The 21,820-nt window shown below is 34.9% G+C and overlaps 1 protein-coding gene across 2 annotated transcripts in view; it reads left to right on the top strand.

Moving 5' to 3' along the window:
* Positions 1–21,820, top strand: part of LOC143079341 (kelch domain-containing protein 10-like) — a 170,652-nt gene that overhangs the window by 123,212 nt on the left and 25,620 nt on the right. Inside the window, exons 8-9 of one of the 2 annotated variants that reach the window (XM_076254601.1) lie at positions 10,421–10,468; positions 18,770–18,909. In XM_076254601.1, the coding sequence (XP_076110716.1) occupies positions 10,421–10,468; positions 18,770–18,909 (188 nt within the window). The remainder of the gene's footprint in view (positions 1–10,420; positions 10,469–18,769; positions 18,910–21,820) is intronic. The other variant, XM_076254611.1, reaches the window with a different exon arrangement.

The following is a 21,820-nucleotide window of genomic DNA, read 5'->3' as shown; positions in this document are numbered from 1 at the left end:
ATGTTATTATACATAAAGATAAACTGTAAACAGCAATAATGTTCAGCAAGGTAAGATCTACAAATAAGTCAAATGACCAAAATGGTCAGTTGACCACTTTAGGAGTTATTGCCCTTTATAGTCAATTTTTAACCATTTTTAGCTCACCTGGCCCGAAGGGCCAAGTGAGCTTTTCCCATCACTTTGCGTCCGGCGTCCGTCGTCCGTCGTCGTCGTCCGTCGTCGTTAACTTTTACAAAAATCTTCTCCTCTGAAACTACTGGGCCAAATTAAACCAAACTTGGCCACAATCATCATTGGGGTATGTAGTTTAAAAAATGTGTGGCGTGACCCGGCCAACCAACCAAGATGGCCGCCATGGCTAAAAATAGAACATAGGGGTAAAATGCATTTTTTGGCTTGTAACTCAAAAACCAAAGCATTTAGAGCAAATCTGACATGGGGTAAAATTGTTTACCAGGTCAAGATCTATCTGCCCTGAAATTTTCAGATGAATCAGACAACCCGTTGTTGGGTTGCTGCCCCTGAATTGATAATTTTAAGGAAATTTTGCTGTTTTTGGTTATTATCTTGAATATTATTATAGATAGAGATAAACTGTAAACAGCAATAATGTTCAGCAAAGTAAGATTTACAAATAAGTCAAAATGACCGAAATGGTCAGTTGACCCCTTTAGAAGCTATTGCCCTTTTTAGTCCATTTTTAACCATTTTTCGTAAATCTTAGGTATCTTTTACAAAAATCTTCTCCTCTGAAACTACTGGGACAAATTAATCCAAACTTGGCCACAATCATCATTGGGGTATGTAGTTTAAAAAATGTGTGGCGTGACCCGGCCAACCAACCAAGATGGCCGCCATGGCTAAAAATAGAACATAGGGGTAAAATGCAGTTTTTGGCTTATAACTCAACCAAAGCATTTAGAGCAAATCTAACAAGGTAAAATTGTTTACCAGGTCAAGATCTATCTGCCCTGAAATTTTCAGATGAATCGGACATTCTGTTGTCAGGTTACTGCCCCTGAAATGGTAATTTTAAGGAAATTTGGCTGTTTTTGGTTATTATCTTGAATATTATTATAGATAGAGATAAACTGTAAACAGCAATAATGTTCAGCAAAGTAAGATCTACAAATAAGTCAACATGACCAAAATGGTCAGTTGACCACTTTAGGAGTTATTGCCCTGTATAGTCAATTTTTAACCATTTTTAGCTCACCTGGCCCGAAGGGCCAAGTGAGCTTTTCTCATCACTTGGCGTCCTTCGTCCGGCGTCGTCCGTCGTCGTCGTCCGTCGTCGTCCTGCGTCCGGCGTTAACTTTTACAAAAATCTTCTCCTCTGAAACTACTAGGCCAAATTTAACCAAACTTGGCCACAATCATCATTGGGGTATCTAGTTTAAAAATTGTGTCCGGTGACCCCGCCAACTAACCAAGATGGCCGCCATGGCTATAAATAGAACATAGGGGTAAAATGCAGTTTTTGGCTTATAACTCAAAAACCAAAGCATTTAGAGCAAATCTGACATATGGGGTAATATTGTTAATCAGGTTAAGATCTATCTGCTCTGAAATTTTCAGATGAATCTGACATTCCGTTGTTAGGTTGCTGCCCCTGAATTGGTAATTTTAAGGAAATTTTGTTGTTTTTGGTTATTATCTTGAATATTATTTTAGATAGAGATAAACTGTAAAAAGCAATAATGTTCAGCAAAGTAAGATCTACAAATAAGTCAACATGACCAAAATGATCAGTTGACCACTTTAGGAGTAATTGCCCTTTATAGTCAATTTTTGGAAAATGACGCAGTCATTGTTCCATAACTGCCGACCTGAACTTCATTACATTGCTCTGCCTACCGCGCTTGGTTTCGTATTTCCTATTTTCCAAACAAACTGGAATCTGCTTGTGTTATCATTATGCATCATTGTGTAGTATTAAACCAGCCAGGACCCAGTTTACACTGGTTTTTGCTTGTATTCCACTACACTCGAACAAAGTGTTGTAGTTTGACGGGAACCAGTTTTAGAATTTGTAAACTACAAAACGTAATCGGTTATTGTTCATTCCGTTTTGGTGTTTCATACCGACTTATATGGTTTGAATAAGCTTAAGACCATTCAAACATTAATGTGATAGGTATATTAAAGATTGTTTTACAAAAGGATTGAACTGTTTTACTTTCAAAGTCGTACTATAGGGATATCTGTCATATACGGATTTCCACTCTCACCGGTTAATTTCTTCTTTTACACGTGCTTTGGAAACTTCCTGTTTAATCGCAAGTTTTAAAATTGTTTTTGAGTGAATTAAACTTATTTTAACAATCATGAAGCGTTCCAGAATCATTTTAAAGCAGTTTCTTCTTCTCTTTGATGATGGAAAATAGGTTTTCTCAAGAAAATACCGCAAACGATCGCAGAGGAATTGAAACGTACAAGTCAAGTCGGCACCTGGTTAAATTTGCATCTAGTCAAATCGGCACCTATTCGACGTCAATTCGGCATCCAATAATATTTGATATAATATTTTCTATTCAATTAATTAATTACTGTTACCAAGTACATAGTGAATATGTTGTTGTGTATTTTGGTAAACCACGAAACGAAAGTGGATATGTAGTGTATAAAGGTAAACAACGAAGCCCTTACCAAAGCTGTTGTTTTAACAATTAGACAATTTGTGTAATTGTAAAAACAAGTCAATTATTAAAATAAAATGGAAAACTACGAGTCCCTTTCAATAAATCAAACTTTCATGCCAAATAATTAGCAAATTTAAGGTGTTTGTTTTTCAGTAAAGTTTAAACAGCATTAAACCAACAATCCTGTAAAATGCTCAACTGGTTAAAATAATGCAGAAAAATACACAATATCTCATGTATTAGTCCAAATAATTATGACGTCTGGCAAGGCTATTTTATTATTTTTCTGGGACGCCTTCCTACGACGTTCAGGTGCCAATTTAACTAGGTGCCAGTTTGACTAGAATTCTTTGACAAATGTTTGAAACTATCTGAGTTTCATTAGACCTTTGATAACAGTAACAAAAAGATTATTTACTTAATATTTTGTGGGAGAAGGGGGTTCAGACTGTGTGGCATCAGGTCTGTTTGTGCCCAATACATTTTCGCACCCTACACGTTCGCACATTCACACTCTACTCATTCACGCCCAATTTTAATTCAAATTCAAGTTGAATAATTGGATAATTATGGTTGTTGTTTTAAATTGCTTTGGTGTAAATACTGAATGTATTTATAGCTTGGTATGAGTAAAACATTGAAGATTTTAAAGGAAAAAACACAAAAGATAATTGTTTTTAACAGCTTGGTCCCATTTATCTGAAACAACGAAACAATAAAACATAGAAACCAAAATATAGCAATCCACTAATATAACCAAAACATGATAAAATTTATTCAACACGCAGAAACAAACATAGTCAGAATCTCACTTCATTTTGAAACAAGTCAATGAAACAAGTTATAGCAATACACTAACCAAAACATGATTAAGAGTTATTCAACACAAAATAAAACGTTGACAAAATACCACTTTATTGAGAAAGGATTATTATTATTTTTAGCAATACCTTATCCAAAACATAATTAAGATTTATTCAACACAAAAAAAAAATTGCTGTCTCACTTTATTTTGAGACAATGACAACAATTATACTTATAAGAAAACACTTGCTTACATAGTTATTAAACACAAAACCAATTAAGATTGGGTGCGAACATGTAGGGTGTGAAAGTGAAAGGGGTGAAAATGAGTGGGCGCAAACGTGAATGGAAGCGAACGGACTCAGATTCAGACTATGTACCAGTGAGAAATATACAAGCCTTTCTACGGTATTTATTTGTACAATTCAGCTAGTCTTGACCTATTCATTTGTCTTAAAAAACCAGCCAGTTGTCACCTTCACTTCACACACACACACATATACGAATATCAATTATATGCTTACGATACATGTTGCATTGTTAAACTAATTACGGTATGTGAAAATCAAGACTTGCATAAAAACTATCCCAATATTAGAGACAGTGGCGTCATTTTTCTTCAGAGCTTTCAGCTCTTTGATTAACCATTTTTAGCTCACCTGGCCCGAAGGGCCAAGTGAGCTTTTCTCATCACTTGGCGTCCGTCGTCCGTCGTCGTCAGTCGTCCGTCGTCCGTCGTCGTCGTCGTCGTCCGTCGTCGTTAACTTTTACAAAAATCTTCTCCTCTGAAACTACTGGGCCAAATCAAACCAAACTTGGCCACAATCATCATTGGGGTATCTAGTTTAAAAAATGTGTGGCGTGACCCGGTCAACCAACCAAGATGGCCGCCACGGCTAAAAATAGAACATAGGGGTAAAATGCAGTTTTTGGCTTATAACTCAAAAACCAAAGCATTTAGAGCAAATCTGACATGGGGTAAAAATGTTTATCAGGTCAAGATCTATCTGCCCTGAAATTTTCAGATGAATCGGTCAATCGGTTGTTGGGTTGCTGCCCCTGAATTGGTAATTTTGAGGAAATTTTGCTGTTTTTGGTTATTATCTTGAATATTATTATAGATAGAGATAAACTGTAAACAGCAATAATGTTCAGCAAAGTAAGATCTACAAATAAGTCAACATGACCAAAATGGTCAGTTGACCCGTTTAGGAGTTATTGCCCTTTATAGTCAATTTTTAACCATTTTTCGTTAATTAAAGTTATCTTTTACAAAAATCTTCTCCTCTGAAACTGCTGGGCCAAATTAATCCAAACTTGGCCACAATCATCTTTGGGGTATTTAGTTTAAAAAATGTGTGGCGTGACCTGGTCAACCAACCAAGATGGCCGCCACGGCTAAAAATAGAACAAAGGGGTAAAATGCAGTTTTTGGCTTATAACTCAAAAACCAAAGCATTTAGAGCAAATCTGACATGGGGTAAAAATGTTTATCAGGTCAAGATCTATCTGCCCTGAAATTTTCAGATGAATCGGTCAATCGGTTGTTGGGTTGCTGCCCCTGAATTGGTAATTTTGAGGAAATTTTGCTGTTTTTGGTTATTATCTTGAATATTATTATAGATAGAGATAAACTGTAAACAGCAATAATGTTCAGCAAAGTAAGATCTACAAATAAGTCAACATGACCAAAATGGTCAGTTGACCCGTTTAGGAGTTATTGCCCTTTATAGTCAATTTTTAACCATTTTTCGTTAATTAAAGTTATCTTTTACAAAAATCTTCTCCTCTGAAACTGCTGGGCCAAATTAATCCAAACTTGGCCACAATCATCTTTGGGGTATTTAGTTTAAAAAATGTGTGGCGTGACCTGGTCAACCAACCAAGATGGCCGCCACGGCTAAAAATAGAACAAAGGGGTAAAATGCAATTTTTGGCTTATAACTCAAAAACCAAAGCATTTAGAGGAAATCTGACGGGATAAAAATGTTTATCAGGTCAAGATCTATCTGCCCTGAAATTTTCAGATGAATCAGTCAATCGGTTGTTGGGTTGCTGCCCCTGAATTGGTAATTTTGAGGAAATTTTGCTGTTTTTGGTTATTATCTTGAATATTATTATAGATAGAGATAAACTGTAAACAGCAATAATGTTCAGCAAAGTAAGATCTACAAATAAGTCAACATGACCAAAATGGTCAGTTGACCCGTTTAGGAGTTATTGCCCTTTATAGTCAATTTTAACCATTTTTCATAAATCTAAGTAATCTTTTACAAAATCTCCACTGAAACTACTAGGCCACAATCATCTTTGGGGTATCTAGTTTGAAAATTGTGTCCGATGACCTGGCCATTCAACCAAGATGGCCGCCACGGCTAAAAATAGAACATAGGGGTAAAATGCAGTTTTTGGCTTATAACTATGAATTCAAAGAATCTAGAGCAAATCTAGAGTTAAATTGTTAATCAAGTCAATATCTATCTGCCCTGAATTTTTCAGATGAATTGGACAACTGGTTGTTGGGTTGCTGCCCTCCAATTGGTAATTGTTAAAGAAATTTTGCCGTTTTTGGTTATCTTGAATACTATTATAGATAGCGATAAACTGTAAACAGCAATAATGTTTAGCAAAGTAAGATCTACAAATAAGTCAACATGACCTTAATGGTCAATTGACCCCTTAAGGAGGTATTGCCCTTTATAGTCAATTTTTAACAATTTTCATTAATTTGGTAAATATATGTAAATTTTTACCAAATATAGTTCTCTGTTACTAATGGGCAAAGTTCATTATAGATATAATTGTAAGAAGCAAAATCGTTCAGTAAAGTAAGAACTTCAAACACATCACCATCACCAAAATACAATTTTGTCATGAATCCATTTGTGTCCTTTGTTTAATATGCACATAGACCAAGGTGAGCGACACAGGCTCTTTAGAGCCTCTAGTTCGTAAATCTTAGTAATCTTTTAGAAAAATCTTCTCCTCTGAAACTGCTGGGCCAAATTATTTGAAACTTGGCCACAATCATCATTGGGGTATCTAGTTTAAAAAATGTGTCCGGTGACCCCGCCAACTAACCAAGATGACCGCCATGGCTATAAATAGAACATAGGGGTAAAATGCAGTTTTTGGCTTATAACTCAAAAACCAAAGCATTTAGAGCAAATCTGACATTGGGTTAAATTGTTAATCAGGTGAAGATCTATCTGCCCTGAAATTTTCAGATGAATTGGACAACCTGTTTTTGGGTTGCAGCCCCTGAATTGGTAATTTTAAGGAAATTTTGCTGTTTTTGGTTATTATATTGAAAATTATTATAGATATAGGTAAACTGTAAACAGCAATAATGTTCAGCAAGGTCAGATTTACAAATAAGTCAACATGACCAAAATGGTCAGTTGACCTCTTTAGGAGTTATTGCCCTTTAAAGTCAATTTTTAACCATTTTTCGTAAATTTTATATATCTTTTACTAAAATCTTCTTCTCTGAAACTGCTGTGCCAAATTGATCCAAACTTGGCCACAATCATCTTTGGGGTTTCTTGTTTAAAAAATGTGTCCGGTGACCTGGCCATCAAACCAAGATGGCCGCCACGGCTAAAAATAGAACATAGGGGTAAAATGCAGTTTTTGGCTTATAACTCAAAAACCAAATAATTTAGAGAAAATCTGACATGAAGTAAAATTGTTAATCAGGTCAAGATCTATCTGCCCTGAAATTTTCAGATGAATTGGACAACCTGTTTTTGGGTTGCGGCCCCTGAATTGGTAATTTTAAGGACATTTTGCTGTTTTTGATTATTATATTGAATATTATTATAGATATAGGTAAACTATAAACAGCAATAATTTTCAGCAAAGTAAGATCTACAAATAAGTCAACATGAACGAAATGGTCAATTGACCCCTGTAGGAGTTATTGACCTTTGTAGTCAATTTTCAATCTGCTTCCTTTGTTTAATATTCACATAGACCAAGGTGAGCGACACAGGCTCTTTAGAGCCTCTAGTTCGTAAATCTTAGTAATCTTTTAGAAAAATCTTCTCCTCTGAAACTACTGGGCCAAATTTAACCAAACTTAGCCATAATTGGGGTATCTAGTTAAAAAAATGTGTCCAGTAACTCGGCCAACAAACCAAGATGGCCGCCATGGCTTAAAATAGAACATGGGGGTAGAATGCAGTTTTTGGCTTATAACTCAAAAACCAAAGCATTAAGAGCAAATCTGACAGGAAGTAAAATTGTTGATCAGGTCACGATCTATCTGCCCTGGAATTTTCAGATGAATCGGATAATCGGTTGTTAGGTTGCTGCCCCTGAATTGGTAATTTTGAGGAAATTTTGCTGTTTTTTTTGTTATCTTGAATATTATTATAGATAGAGATAAACTGTTAACAGCAATAATGTACAGCAAAGTAAGAACTAAAAATAAGTCACTATGACCAAAATAGTCAATTGACCCCCTAAGGAGTTATTGCCCTTCATAGTCAATTTTTAACAATTTTGTTAAAATTTGAAGATTTTCAATAACATTTTCCACAGAAAGTACTGTAATAGATAGAGATAATTGTAAGCAGCAAGAATGTTTAGTAAAGTAAGATCTACAAACACATCACCATCACCAAAACACAATTTTGTCATGAATCCATCTGTGTCCATTGTTTAATATTCACAAAGACCAAGGTGAGCGACACAGGCTCTTTAGAGCCTCTAGTTTGTAAATCTTAGTAATCTTTTAGAAAAATCTTCTCCTCTGAAACTACTAGGACAAATTAATCCAAACTTGGCCACAATCATCATTGGGGTATCTAGTTTAAAAAATGTGTGATGGACCCGGCAAACCAACCAAGATGTCCACCATGGCTAAAAATAGAACATACGGGTAAAATGCAGTTTTTGGCTTATAACTCAAAAACCAAAGCATTTAGAGCAATCTGACATGTGGTAAAATTGTTCATCAGGTGAAGATCTATCTGCCCTGAAATTTTCAGATGAATCGAACAACCCGTTATTGGGTTGCTGCCCCTGAATTGTTAATTTTAAGGAAATTTTGCTGTTTTTGGTTATTATCTTGAATGTTATTATACATAAAGATAAACTGTAAACAGCAATAATGTTCAGCAAAGTAAGATCTACAAATAAGTCAACATTACCAAAATGATCAGTTGACCACTTTAGGAGTTATTGCCCTTTATAGTCAATTTTTAACCATTTTTCGTAAATCTTAGTAATCTTTTACAAAAATCTTCTTCTCTGAAACTACTGGGCCAAATTTAACCAAACTTGGCCATAATCATCATTGAGGTATCTAGTTTAAAAAATGTGTCCGGTGACCCAGTCAACCAACCAAGATGGCCGCCATGGCTAAAAATAGAACATACGGGTAAAATTCAGTTTTTGGATTATAACTCAAAAACCAAAGCATTTAGAGCAAATTTGACAGTGGTTAAATTGTTAATCAGGTCAAGATCTATCTGCCCTGAAATTTTCAGATGAATCGGACATTCCGTTGTTGGGTTACTGCCCCTGAAATGGTAATTTTAAGGAAATTTTGCTGTTTTTGGTTATTATCTTGAATATTATTATAGATAGAGATAAACTGTAAACAGCAATAATGTTCAGCAAAGTAAGATCTACAAATAAGTCAAATGACCAAAATGGTCAGTTGACCACTTTAGGAGTTATTGCCCTTTATAGTCAATTTTTAACCATTTTTCGTAAATCTTAGTAATCTTTTAGAAAAATCTTCTCCTCTGAAACTACTGGGACAAATTAATCCAAACTTGGCCACAATCATCATTGGGGTATCTAGTTTAAAAAATGTGTGATGGACCCGGCAAACCAACCAAGATGTCCGCCATGGCTAAAAATAGAACATAGGGGTAAAATGCAGTTTTTGGCTTATAACTCAAAAACCAAAGCATTTAGAGCAATCTGACATGTGGTAAAATTGTTCATCAGGTCAAGATCTATCTGCCCTGAAATTTTCAGATTAATCGGACATTCCGTTGTTGGGTTACTGCCCCTGAAATGGTAATTTTAACGAAATTTTGCTGTTTTTTTGTTATTATCTTGAATATTATTATAGATAGAGATAAACTGTAAACAGCAATAATGTACAGCAAAGTAAGAACTAAAAATAAGTCACTATGACCAAAATAGTCAATTGACCCCCTAAGGAGTCATTGTCCTTCATAGTCAATTTTTAACAATTTTCTTAAAATTTGAAGATTTTCAATAACATTTTCCTAAGAAAGTACTGTTATAGATAGAGATAATTGTAAGCAGCAAGAATGTTTAGTAGAGTTAGATCTACAAACACATCACCATCACCAAAACACAATTTTGTCATGAATCCATCTGTGTCCATTGTTTAGTATTCACATAGACTAAGGTGAGCGACACAGGCTCTTTAGAGCCTCTAGTTTATTGTTATATAAAAAGGGAGTTGAAATTAAGATACCATAGTGTTATTTAAACTCATACATTGAAAATGAACTGAAAACGCCATGATTTAAAAAACAAAGAGACATACATAAACAATAGTACACAAAACACAACATATAAAACTAAAGACGAACCCCTACAAAAATTGGGGGTGATCTCAGGTGCTCCTGAAGTAAAGCGAATCCTGCTCCACATGTGGCAACTGTCTGGTCAGAGTAAACAGTTATTTCATAGTGCATTTCTTTAAGACAATAAATGAGAATAAAAAAAGCTCATCAGCGCTTTCTCAAGAATATTTTTACAGTGTGTTGCAATACTTTTTTAATGATCAGTAAAGCAGCTGAGACATTTCAGTGTGTGTAATCCAATTTTTTTACCCGTGCTTTCAAATTTTGAAAAATCAATTACATGCGCATCCTTATGTAAGGCACATGGACTATTACACTGATGAAATAGCTTGTAATTTATAAACTGTAACAAAATTTATAGTAATTAAAATACATACTTTTTATTGCATTTAGGATATCCTAGAACTAGAAAGTGTCACAGTTGTTCATTGTTTAGAAATGGTAAGTTAAATAAATACATAGTTTGTAAGCTAGTAAAAAGGTGTATTTTCAGAAAAATGGCATTGTCTTTCAAAATAACTTTCTTAAACTATCCATGATTTGTACCAAACTTGGAAAGAAGCTTGTATATGACCAAAAGCTAGTATTTAGAACGAAATTTAGTCAAAATTTTGTTCCTGTTTTTCCATATTTTACTAAGAATTGGACCTAGTTTTTCTTCCAGTTAGCATTACATACAGTCTGCAGTTCAAGTTTTTAAAACATTAATAGAATGATTCATAAACTATCCTGTATTTTTACTTGACTTGGACAGAAGCTTCTAACAATCAAAAGATACTATCGAGAGAACTATTTTTATACAACCGCAAAAAATTTTGCGGTCGTATATTGGTATCACGTCGTCGTCCGAAGACTGATGGTTTCCGGATAATAACTTTAGAATAAGCAAATAGATAACAAAATTTTTTTAAACAATGTTTATAACAACAAAAGGAAGGTTGTGATTGATTTTGGGGGTTATGGTCCATAAGGTTTCGGAATTAGGGGCCAAAAAGGGCCCAAAATATACATTTATCTAGTTTCAGGACAATAAGTTGTGTATAAGTATTTCGATTACTCTGAAATTGTTCCACTATGTTCATACCATTAAGTAGAAGGTTGGGATTAATTTTAAGGGTTATGGGGCTAACAGTATAGGAATTAAAGGCCAAAGAGGGGCCAAAAACAAGCATTTTTATACGACCGCCAAAATTTAAAAATATTTGGTCGTATAATGGTATCACGTGGTCGCCGTCTGTGTCAGTATCGTCAGCGTCGTCCGAAGACAGATTGTTGCCGGATAATAACTTTTGAATAGGTAAAAAGAAATCAATAAAATTTTAACACCATGCTTATAACCACAAAAAAAAGCTTGGGATTGATTTTGGGGGTTATGATCCCAAAGGTTTAGGAATTAGGGGCCCAAAGGGGCCAAAAACAGCATTTATCAAGTTTCAGGACAAAAAGTTGTGTATAAGTTTTTCAATTGTTCTAAAATTGTACCACAATGTTTAATACCACAAGTAGAAGGTTTGGAGACATTTTAAGGAATTATTGGGCAAACTGTCTAGGAATAAGGGGCCAAAAAATAAGCATTTTTCTAGTTTACAGACAATAACTTGTGTTTACGTGTATGGATCTCTATAAATTTTTACAAGAAGGTCCAATTCCACTAAAGGAAGGTTGGAATTGATTTTTGGGGTTATGGTCCCAATTGTTTAGGAATGAGGGGCCAAAAGGGTCCCAAAATAATAATTTCTATACAACCGCAAAAAATTTTAATTTTTGGTTGTATATTGGTATCATGATGGCGTCGTCGTCGTCATCGTCGTCCGAAGACATTTGGTTTTCGCACTCTTACTCTTACTGTAAAAGTACATAGAAATCTATGAAATTTTGACACAAGGTTTATGACCATAAAAGGAAGGTTGGGATTGATTTTTGGTGTTTTGGTCCCAACAGTTTAGGAATTAGGGGCCAAAAAAGGCCCAAATAAGCATTTTTCTTGGTTTTCGCACAATAGTTTTAGAATAAGTTAACAGAAATCTACGAAATTTTAACACAAAGTTTATGACCACAAAATGAAGGTTGGGATTGATTTTTGGAGTTTTTGTTCCAACAGTTTAGGAATTAGGGGCCCAAATAAGCATTATTCTTGGTTTTCGCACCATAACTTTAGTATAAGTAAATAGAAATCTATGAAATTTAAACACAAGGTTTATGACCATAAAAGGGAGGTTGGGTTTGATTTTGGGAGTTTTTGTCCCAACAGTTTAGGAATAAGGGGCCCAAAGGGTCCAAAATTGAACTTTGTTTGATTTCATCAAAAATTGAATAATTGGGGTTCTTTGATATGCCAAATCTAACTGTGTATGTAGATTCTTAATTTTTGGTCCCGTTGTCAAATTGGACTACATTAAAGTCCAAAGGGTCCAAAATTAAACTAAGTTTGATTTTAACAAAAATTGAATTCTTGGGCTTTTTTGATATACTGTATCTAAACATGTACTGTACTTAGATTTTAGATTATGGGCCCAGTTTTCAAGTTGGTCCAAATCAGGATCCAAAATTATTATATTAAGTATTGTGCAATAGCAAGAAATTTTCAATTGCACAGTATTCAGCAGTAGCAAGAAATCTTCAATTGCACAGTATTGTGCAATAGCAAGAAATTTTCAATTGCACAGTATTCAGCAATAGCAAGAAATCTTCAATTGCACAGTATTGTGCAATAGCAAGAAATTTCCAATTGGAGTTATCTTTCTTTGTCCAGAATAGTAGTTAAATCAACTTAAATCATTGTTTTATACAATATACAATGTATATTCACTTTTACTACCAACTGATAAATTAAAACAATCTTTACCATTCAGTGATAACAAGTACTTTATTTTACATTTTGATATTTTATGATGTATTTAAATTAGTAGTTATTGTTGCAAATTCCATAAGAAATTTGAATTGAGATCAGTTTTGGAAAAAGGGAAGGGGGGATGTGAAAAAAATGGCAAAAAACAAATTTTAAGTTTATTAGACCACATTCATTCTGTGTCAGAAACCTATGCTGTGTCAACTATTTAATCACAATCCAAATTTAGAGCTGAATCCAGCTTGAATGTTGTGTCCATACTTGCCCCAACCGTTCAGGGTTCAACCTCTGCGGTCGTATAAAGCTGCGCCCTGCGGAGCATCTGGTTTATGTTATGTTCCCAATTTCTTAATTGGTCTACATTGAGGTCCAAAGGTTCAAAAATTAAACCTTGTTCTATTTCATCTAAAACTGAATTAGTGTTGCTTTATGATACACTGAATCTCATAGAGCATTTAGATTTTAGAAAGTTTGCTATAGCTTGATATAGCAATAAACTTTCTAAAGGCATCGGCCTCTTACTGGAAGTGACAGACTATCTTACTTTAGGATGTGTGTCCCATTTCAAGATAATGAAGTATGTGTGTTTGAAAACTAAATCTTGGCTTTTTAGCTCATCTGGCCCTAAGGGCCAAGTGAGCTTTTCTCATCACTTGGCGTCCGGCGTCCGGCGTCCGTCGTCCGTCGTCGTCGTCGTCCGTCGTTAACTTTTACAAAAATCTTCTCCTCTGAAACTACTGGGCTAATTTCAACCAAACTTGGTTACAATCATCATTGGGGTATCTAGTTTAAAAATTGTGTCCGGTGACCAGGCCAACCAACCAAGATGGCCGCCATGGCTAAAAATAGAACATAGGGGTAAAATGCAGTTTTTGGCTTATAACTGAAAAACCAAAGCATTTAGAGCAAATCTGACATGGGGTAAAACTGTTTATCAGGTCAAGATCTATCTGCCCTGAAATTTTCAGACAAATCTGACAACCCGTTGTTGGGTTGCTGCCCCTGAATTGGTAATTTTAAGGAAATTTTGCTGTTTTTGGTTATTATCTTGTATATTATTATAAAAAGAGATAAACTGTAAACAGCCATTATGTTCAGCAAAGTAAGATTTACAAATAAGTCAACATGACCGAAATGGTCAGTTGATCTCTTTAGGAGTTATTGCCCTTTATAGTCTATTTTTAACCATTTTTCGTAAATCTTAGTAATCTTTTACAAAAATCTTCTCCTCTGAAACTACTGGGCCAAATTAATCCAAACTTATCCACAATCATCTTTGGGGTATATAGTTTAAAAAATGTGTCCGATGACCTGGCCATTCAACCAAGATGGCCGCCATGGCTAAAAATAGAACATAGGGGTAAAATGCAGATTTGACTTATAACTCAAAAACCAAAGCGTTTAGAGCAAATCTGACATGGGGTTAAACTATTTATCAGGTCAAGATCTATCTGCCCCGAAATTTTCAGATGAATCGGACAACCCGTTGTTGGGTTGCTGCCCCTGAATTGGTAATTTTTAAGGAAATGTTGCTGTTTATATGCCCCACCTACGATAGTAGAGGGGCATTATGTTTTCTGGTCTGTGCGTCCGTCCGTCCGTCCGTCCGTCTGTCCGCTCGTTCGTCCGTCCGTCTGTCCCGCTTCAGGTTAAAGTTTTTGGTCAAGGTAGTTTTTGATGAAGTTTAAGTCCAATCGACTTCAAACTTAGTACACATGTCCCCTATGATATGATCTTTCTAATTTTAATGCCAAATTAGAGTTTTTACCCCAATTTCACGGTCCACTGAACATGGAAAATGATAGTGCGAGTGGGGCATTCGTGTACTGAGGACACATTCTTGTTGGTTATTGTCTTGAATATTATTATAGATAGAGATAAACTGTAAACAGCAATAATGTTCAGCAAAGTAAGATTTACAAATAAGTCAACATGAACGAAATGGTTAATTGACCCCCTAAGGAGTTATTGTCCTTTATAGTCAATTTTCAACAATTTTTATAAAATTTGTAAATTTTTCCTTACATTTTCCACTGAAACTACTGGGCCAAGTTCATTATAGATAGAGATAATTGTAAGCAGCAAGGATGTTCAGTAAAGTAAGATGTACAAACACATCACCATCACCAAAATACAATTTTGTCATGAATCCATCTCCTTCCTTTGTTTAATAGTCACACAGACCAAGGTGAGCGACACAGGCTCTTTAGAGCCTCTAGTTAATTTTTAGCTTTTCTATTTTGATTAGCTTACAGCTCGACTTAAAATGTACTATATGTTCATCGATAATTCAAATGATTTAACTTCATTTTGAAATGGCTATCACAAACACTACTGCGCGGATCTGTACTGTGCGGAAAGTAAAATCAATACACACACGAGACAGCAGTTTCTTACCTTTCTCCTGTTGAAGATCAAATAAATACCGTGTTTAAAATATTTCATGATTGAACATTTTTCGACGCTTACTACGATTTTTAAAAATGTTTATTAAAGACCCGAGTGTATCGAAAGTAACTTGATACCTCATCTCATCTCCGCTCACAACAAACTCGGACTATAATAAACTCTGCCTTTCACGCATTCGGCATCAGAAAATATGACTATAACAAAATTCGTAATTATACTACTTGCTATTAAGACTCCCAAACAAAATTTTTGCTCAGTTCATATTATTTTTCTTCTTTAGGTCTATTTAGGGGTATTTTGAGGGGCCAACAGAAGGGAGGAATTTACTACAGAACCCTACGGGATTTATTTTTTTAAATTTTCAAATGACTATAAATTGAAAACAGTAAGTGATAGGCACACATGATTTTCAGTAACGATCACAGGACAATCAAATAAAATATAGGTTGGGTCCATAGGGTCACCCCACCCAACCCATTCTATTTGAGAACTTGTAAACAGTAATGATCCCCACCCCTAAACCATATATATTCTTGTATAGGGCAACAAATCAAATTAAATGAAATATAGTGGGAGTCCCTCTGGGTCAGCCCCACCCCTTCCTGTTTGAGAACTTGTAAACGGTCGAGATCCCCACCCCTTAACCATATATATTCTTGTATTGGACAACAAAACAAATCAAATGAAATATAGTAGGATTCCCTCTTGGTCAGCCCCACACCCTCCTGTTTGAAAACTTGTAAACGGTCGAGATCCCCACTCCTAAACCATTTATATATTTTGTATGGGACAATAAAACGAATAAAATGAAATATAGGTGGAGTCCCTTGGTGTCACCCTAGCCCATTTTGTTTTGAGAACTTGTAAACAGTCATGATCACCACCCGAAACCATATATATTCTTGTACAGGACACTAAAACAAATCAAATGGAATAAAAGGTGAGTCCCCTTGAGTCACTCCCACCCCCATTATGTTTGAAAACTTGTAAACGGTCGAAATCCCCACCATTAAATTAATTAAACCATATTTACTCTTGTATGGGACAATAAAACGAATACAATGAAATATAGGGGGAATCCCCGGGTGTCACCCTACCCTACCCTGTTTTAAGAACTTGTAAATAGTCAAGATCCCCACCCCTAAACCATATATATTCTTGTACGGGACAATAAAACAAATCAAATGAAATAAAATGTGAGTCCCCTGGAGTCACTCCCACCCCCTTCCTGTTTGAGAACTGGTAAACGGTTGAGATCCCCACCCTAAACCATATATATTTTTGTATGGGACACTAAAATAAATCAAATGAAATATAGAGGAAGCCCCCCTTCTTTTGAAAACTTGTAAACGGTCTAGATCCCCACACCTAAACCGTATATATTCTTGTATGTGGCAACAAAACAAATCAAATGAAATATAGTGGGATTCCCTCTTGGTCAGCCCTATCCCCTCCTGTTTGAAAACTTGTAAACGGTCAAGATCCTCACTCCTAAACCATGTATATTTTTGTATGGTACAATAAAACGAATAAAATGAAAAGGTGGAGTCCCTTGGTGTCACTCCACCCCATCCTGTTTTAAGAACTTGTAAACAGTCAAGATCCCCAGCCCTAAACCATAAATATTCTTGTACGGGACAATAAAACAAATCAAAAGAAATAATAGGCGAGTCCCCTGGGGTCACTCTCACGACCTTCCTGTTTGAGAACTTGTAAACGGTTGAGATCCCCAACCAAAACCATTTACTAGTATATTTTTGTATGGGACAATAAAATAAATCAAATTAAATATAGAGGAAGTCCCCAGGGTTCACACAACCCCCTTCTTTTAAAAACTTGTGAAAGGTCTAGATCCCCACCCCTAAATCATATATATTCTTGTATGGGGCAACAAAACAAATCAAATGAAATATAGAAGAATTCCCTCTTGGTCAGCCCCAACCCCTCATGTTTGAAAACTTGGAAACGGTCGAGATCCCCACTCCTTAACAATATATATTTTTGTATGGGACAATAAAACAAATAAAATGAAATATAGGTGGAGTCCCTTGGTGTCACCCCAACCCATCATGTTTTGAGAACTAATGTCAACAGCCAAGATCCCCACCCGAAATCATATATATTCTTGTACAGGACACCAAAACAAATCAAATGAAATAAAAGGCGAGTCCCCTGGAGTCACTCCCATCCCCTTCCTGTTTGAAAACTTGTAAACGGTCAAAATCCCCACCCCTAAACCATATATATATCCTTGTATGGGACAATAAAACGAATGAAATGAAATATAGGGGGAGTCCCCGGGTGTCATCCCATCCCATCCTGTTTTAAGAACTTGTAAACAGTCAAGATTCCCACCCCTAAACCATATATATTCATGTACGGGACAATCAAACAAATCAAATGAAATAATAGGCGAGTCCCCTGGGGGTCACTCCCACCATCTTCCTGTTTTAGAACTTGTAAACGGTTGAGATCCCCACCCTAAACCATATATATTATTGTATGGGGTAACAAAATAATCAAATGAAATATAGTGGGATTCCCTCTTAGTCCAGATCCCAAACCCTAAATCATGAATATTCCTGTTCGTGATTTGAAGAAGATTTGAATAACATACAGGGGTGATCCCTAGGCGTCACGTATGCATATCACTTTACTAGACCAAACCAATTTGTACTGGACTTTGTTCAATGTCAAGCGACCGTGGGAATGACTAATTACGGGAGCTTTATTTTTTGAGACTTTAACAGCATCCTGTTACAATAATATCTTGTATTAAGAAAAAATAATTTAGGAAGGAAAAAAAATTAACCACGCACTTTACACATTTACAACCTATTTGAAATATTACAATCTACCGTTGCAAACTTTCCACAAGTGCTATCCAGCACTTTGATTTATTTTGGGCCCTGTTTTCAAATAAGTCCTAATTGAGGTTTGAAGGGTTCAAAATAAAACTTTGTCTGGTTTCAACTAAACTAGATTTTTGGTGTTTTTCTATATGCTGAATCAAACGTTGTTGTTAGATTTTGGATATCTAGGTAATGAAATGTCCCCTTTTAAAATTTTAAGATCTTAAACCATCTTAAACCACATTTATTTTGTAACAAAAAATATGTAAGGTACCAGGCTTATAATTTGATACACCAGACGTTCATTTCGTCTAAATAAGACTCATCAGTGACACTCAAATCAAAATAGTTTGAAAGAATCTATATTAATATGTCAAAATCTGTATCACAATTAAAATTCAAATGTATCAAGCTTAAATATTGTGTCCAAACTTGTCCCAATTTTTCAGGGTTTACATTCTGTGGCCGTTTCAGATTGTGCACGGCGAAGCATTTGATTTTAAAAGAGTTATGACCCTAAGGAATATTAAATTTACGGAAAATGGTCACATTAGTGATTTCACATTTTTTTAGGCTAAATGGGGTGTTAGGTTTCTTTTGTGATCTTGAATAAATCTTGAATACATTTTATAGAAGCATATGTATGTGGTGGACTTGACGGAGAAGATATAATGGATGATATATGGAAGTTAAATTTAACTACTTATGAATGGACAAAGTTACCAACAAGTTTACACCTTCCAGTCTACTTCCATTCAGCGGATATCACACCAGTAATTATTTAGATTAGTTGTATCTCTATGCTGCCTACAAAACAGTTGGATGCCTGCATCTCCATCCATGCATGCAATCAAAACCTTATGCTGATGCTTAATAACTATATGTATCCGATTACCACTCCTTTTAAGAAACCAAAAAAATGTTGTTTTTAGGTAAACATTATCTAGAATGTTTTTGCCCATATACATTTCAAGCAATATTTTATTGAAACTTATACTAAGATAATGTAAATTCAAAGTGATGAGTACTTGTCAAGAACTCGTAATTATTGAAAAATCAAATTATCATTAGTGAAACTAGCTTTCAGTTCTAAAAATAGTCATTAAAGGTGATATGAAGATATTTATGATTAAGAATATGCCTGCCATCCATTGTTAAAACACTCCAATTGTTAACTTTTAATTCCAAATGCAAAATGAGGTCATGACTCACCTATGATCATATGATTAAGAATATGCCTGCCATCCATTGTTAAAATACTCCAATTGTTAACTTTTAATTCCAAATGCAAAATGAGGTCGTGACTAACCTATGATCATAAACTTTTAACACAGTGAGTTCAGATCATACCGGCCAAAATTTACTACAAATATCGAATATAAATTGTAAATTATTGTTTCTAGTGATTTCTAGAGTGACACTTGTTTGCAAAAAAACCAAAAAAAAACAGTTGGCATTTAATATAATCTATTTGCGTATTAGAGATAAAGGGAAAGGAACAAAGCGTGTTGATCTGAGGTCATCAGATAAAAGGGTTAACGGTCAAAATTAATACAATACATGATTTTTTTTAGTCCCCTACTGCCCAAGTCTATGGGGACTTAAGGTTTGCATTCTGTTTGTCCCGCAAATTAGTTTTCCACATTTTTTTTCGTCATGTTTGAAGATATTGATTTGGTATTTTGTGTATTGTTTTATCATGACAAGTTACAGATCAAGTTCGAATTTTGTTTTGATCTTATGATTGTGTTAAGGTCATTTGACTTAGACAATTCTCTAAAACAGGCAGTCTGTGAGTAAAGCACTGCAATACATAGTCCCCATCAAGTACAAAATTTCATTGTACAGGAACAAAATGCTAACTTGATCTATAACGTGTAATGGTGTAAACTATATAGCAAATATCAAGGCAATATCTTCAAGATCTTCAAGATTGACAACGAAAAGTGTTAAAATCTGATTCTAGGACCATCATTCTGCATAAAATCATCAGACCAGAACAAAATTCGAACTTGATCTGTAACTCGTCAAAGCTAAAAAACAATTTTTAAATTAGTATCTTTAAATCATGACATATAAAAAAAGGAAAACTGATTATTTGAGTGAATTTTCAGTCCAAGGACCATAATTCTGCATAAAAGCATAAGACTTGAACAAAATTCAATTTGAACTTTAACTTGTCACGATAAAACCATATTCCAATTATCAAATCAATATCTTCAAGAATGACTAAAAAGTGCAGAAAACTGATTATTATAGTTAATTGATTAAGGACCATTACTCTGCTCAAAATCATCAGAAAGGTACAATTTTCAAATTGATCTTTAACTTGTCATGGTACAATTTATATAACAATACACCAAATACTGAATCAATATATTCAAGCATGACAAAAAAGTTGAAAACTGATTTGCCTGACTGACAGATGCTCAGACAGATGGATGGAGTGCAAGCCTAAAGTCCATTTCGACTTCGTCTGTAGGAGACTAAAAATTAGTTGGGATATGGCAACATGAAAATGGAACATGTTCGCACATTGTACGCTTTAGCTTATATTTGGGTTAAATTATTCTGTTTTCCCACAGAAATAAGATTTGGTCTTCTTTGAATGTACACTACAAACCAGTATATATATAGACAGTCTGAAATGGCCTATATCCATACTCGACTGTACTGATTTGTACTTGACCCTTATCTTTGACGTTGAAAATAGTCGTATTACTCGACCAGTATGAAACAGCCTTAACCTCTTCTCGACCTGTATTCGACCAATTTTGTCAGTCTTAACCATATTCGACCAAAGGTCTGAACAATACTCGACCTGTCTGAACCATACTTGACCAAATAACCTCTCTTTTTATTTTTTATGCCCCACCTACGATAGTAGAGGGGCATTATGTTTTCTGGTCTGTGCTTCCGTTCGTCCGTGCGTCCATTCGTCCGTCTGTGCGTCGTACCGTTTGCTTCAGGTTAAAGTTTTTGGTCAAGGTAGTTTTTGAAGAAGTTGAAGTCTAATCAACTTGAAACTTAGTACACATGTTCCCTATGATATGATCTTTCTAATTTTAATTCCAAATTAAAGTTTTGACTCTAATTTCACGGTCCACTGAACATAGAAAATGATAGTGCGAGTGGGGCATCCGTGTACTTGGGACACATTCTTGTTTATTTTAACTGTTTTAGATAAATTTCTATTTAACTGACATGCCAGCAATAATACATCCTGCTTGGGGCAAACTCATCAAACAGTTCAAACCTGGTCTGAGAGTAATAGATTTTAAATAACATTCATTCAAAATTGCAAAATCCTGTATAACTTAAATCGCCAGGCCTTTTGAATTCGATTGATAAGTAATACACGAGTTTAGGTTTTTTTTTTACCTGTAAAACACGTTAGTACTGATATAATTGAAACTTATTAAGTGTTTCTTGTATGCCAATGTCTTTAATTTCGAGAAAAAATATTTGAATTTATATGTAAAAAAATCATATAAATTACTGCAACGTTTGAACAGATTTCATTTTTGTAGAGACTGTGACTTTTGTCGCAGAAGCTCGACATAGGGATAGTGATCCGGCGGCGTTAGCTAGCTTCTCAAAAACTTTATATTTTAGAAGTTAGAAGACCTTGATGCTTCATACTTTGTATATGGACGCCTATATGTTAGGAAGTTTCCGTTAGTC

The sequence above is a fragment of the Mytilus galloprovincialis genome, chromosome 1 (assembly GCF_965363235.1).
Source record: "Mytilus galloprovincialis chromosome 1, xbMytGall1.hap1.1, whole genome shotgun sequence".
NCBI classification, from domain to species: domain Eukaryota; kingdom Metazoa; phylum Mollusca; class Bivalvia; order Mytilida; family Mytilidae; genus Mytilus; species Mytilus galloprovincialis.
This window is presented reverse-complemented; position numbering and strand designations above follow the sequence as displayed.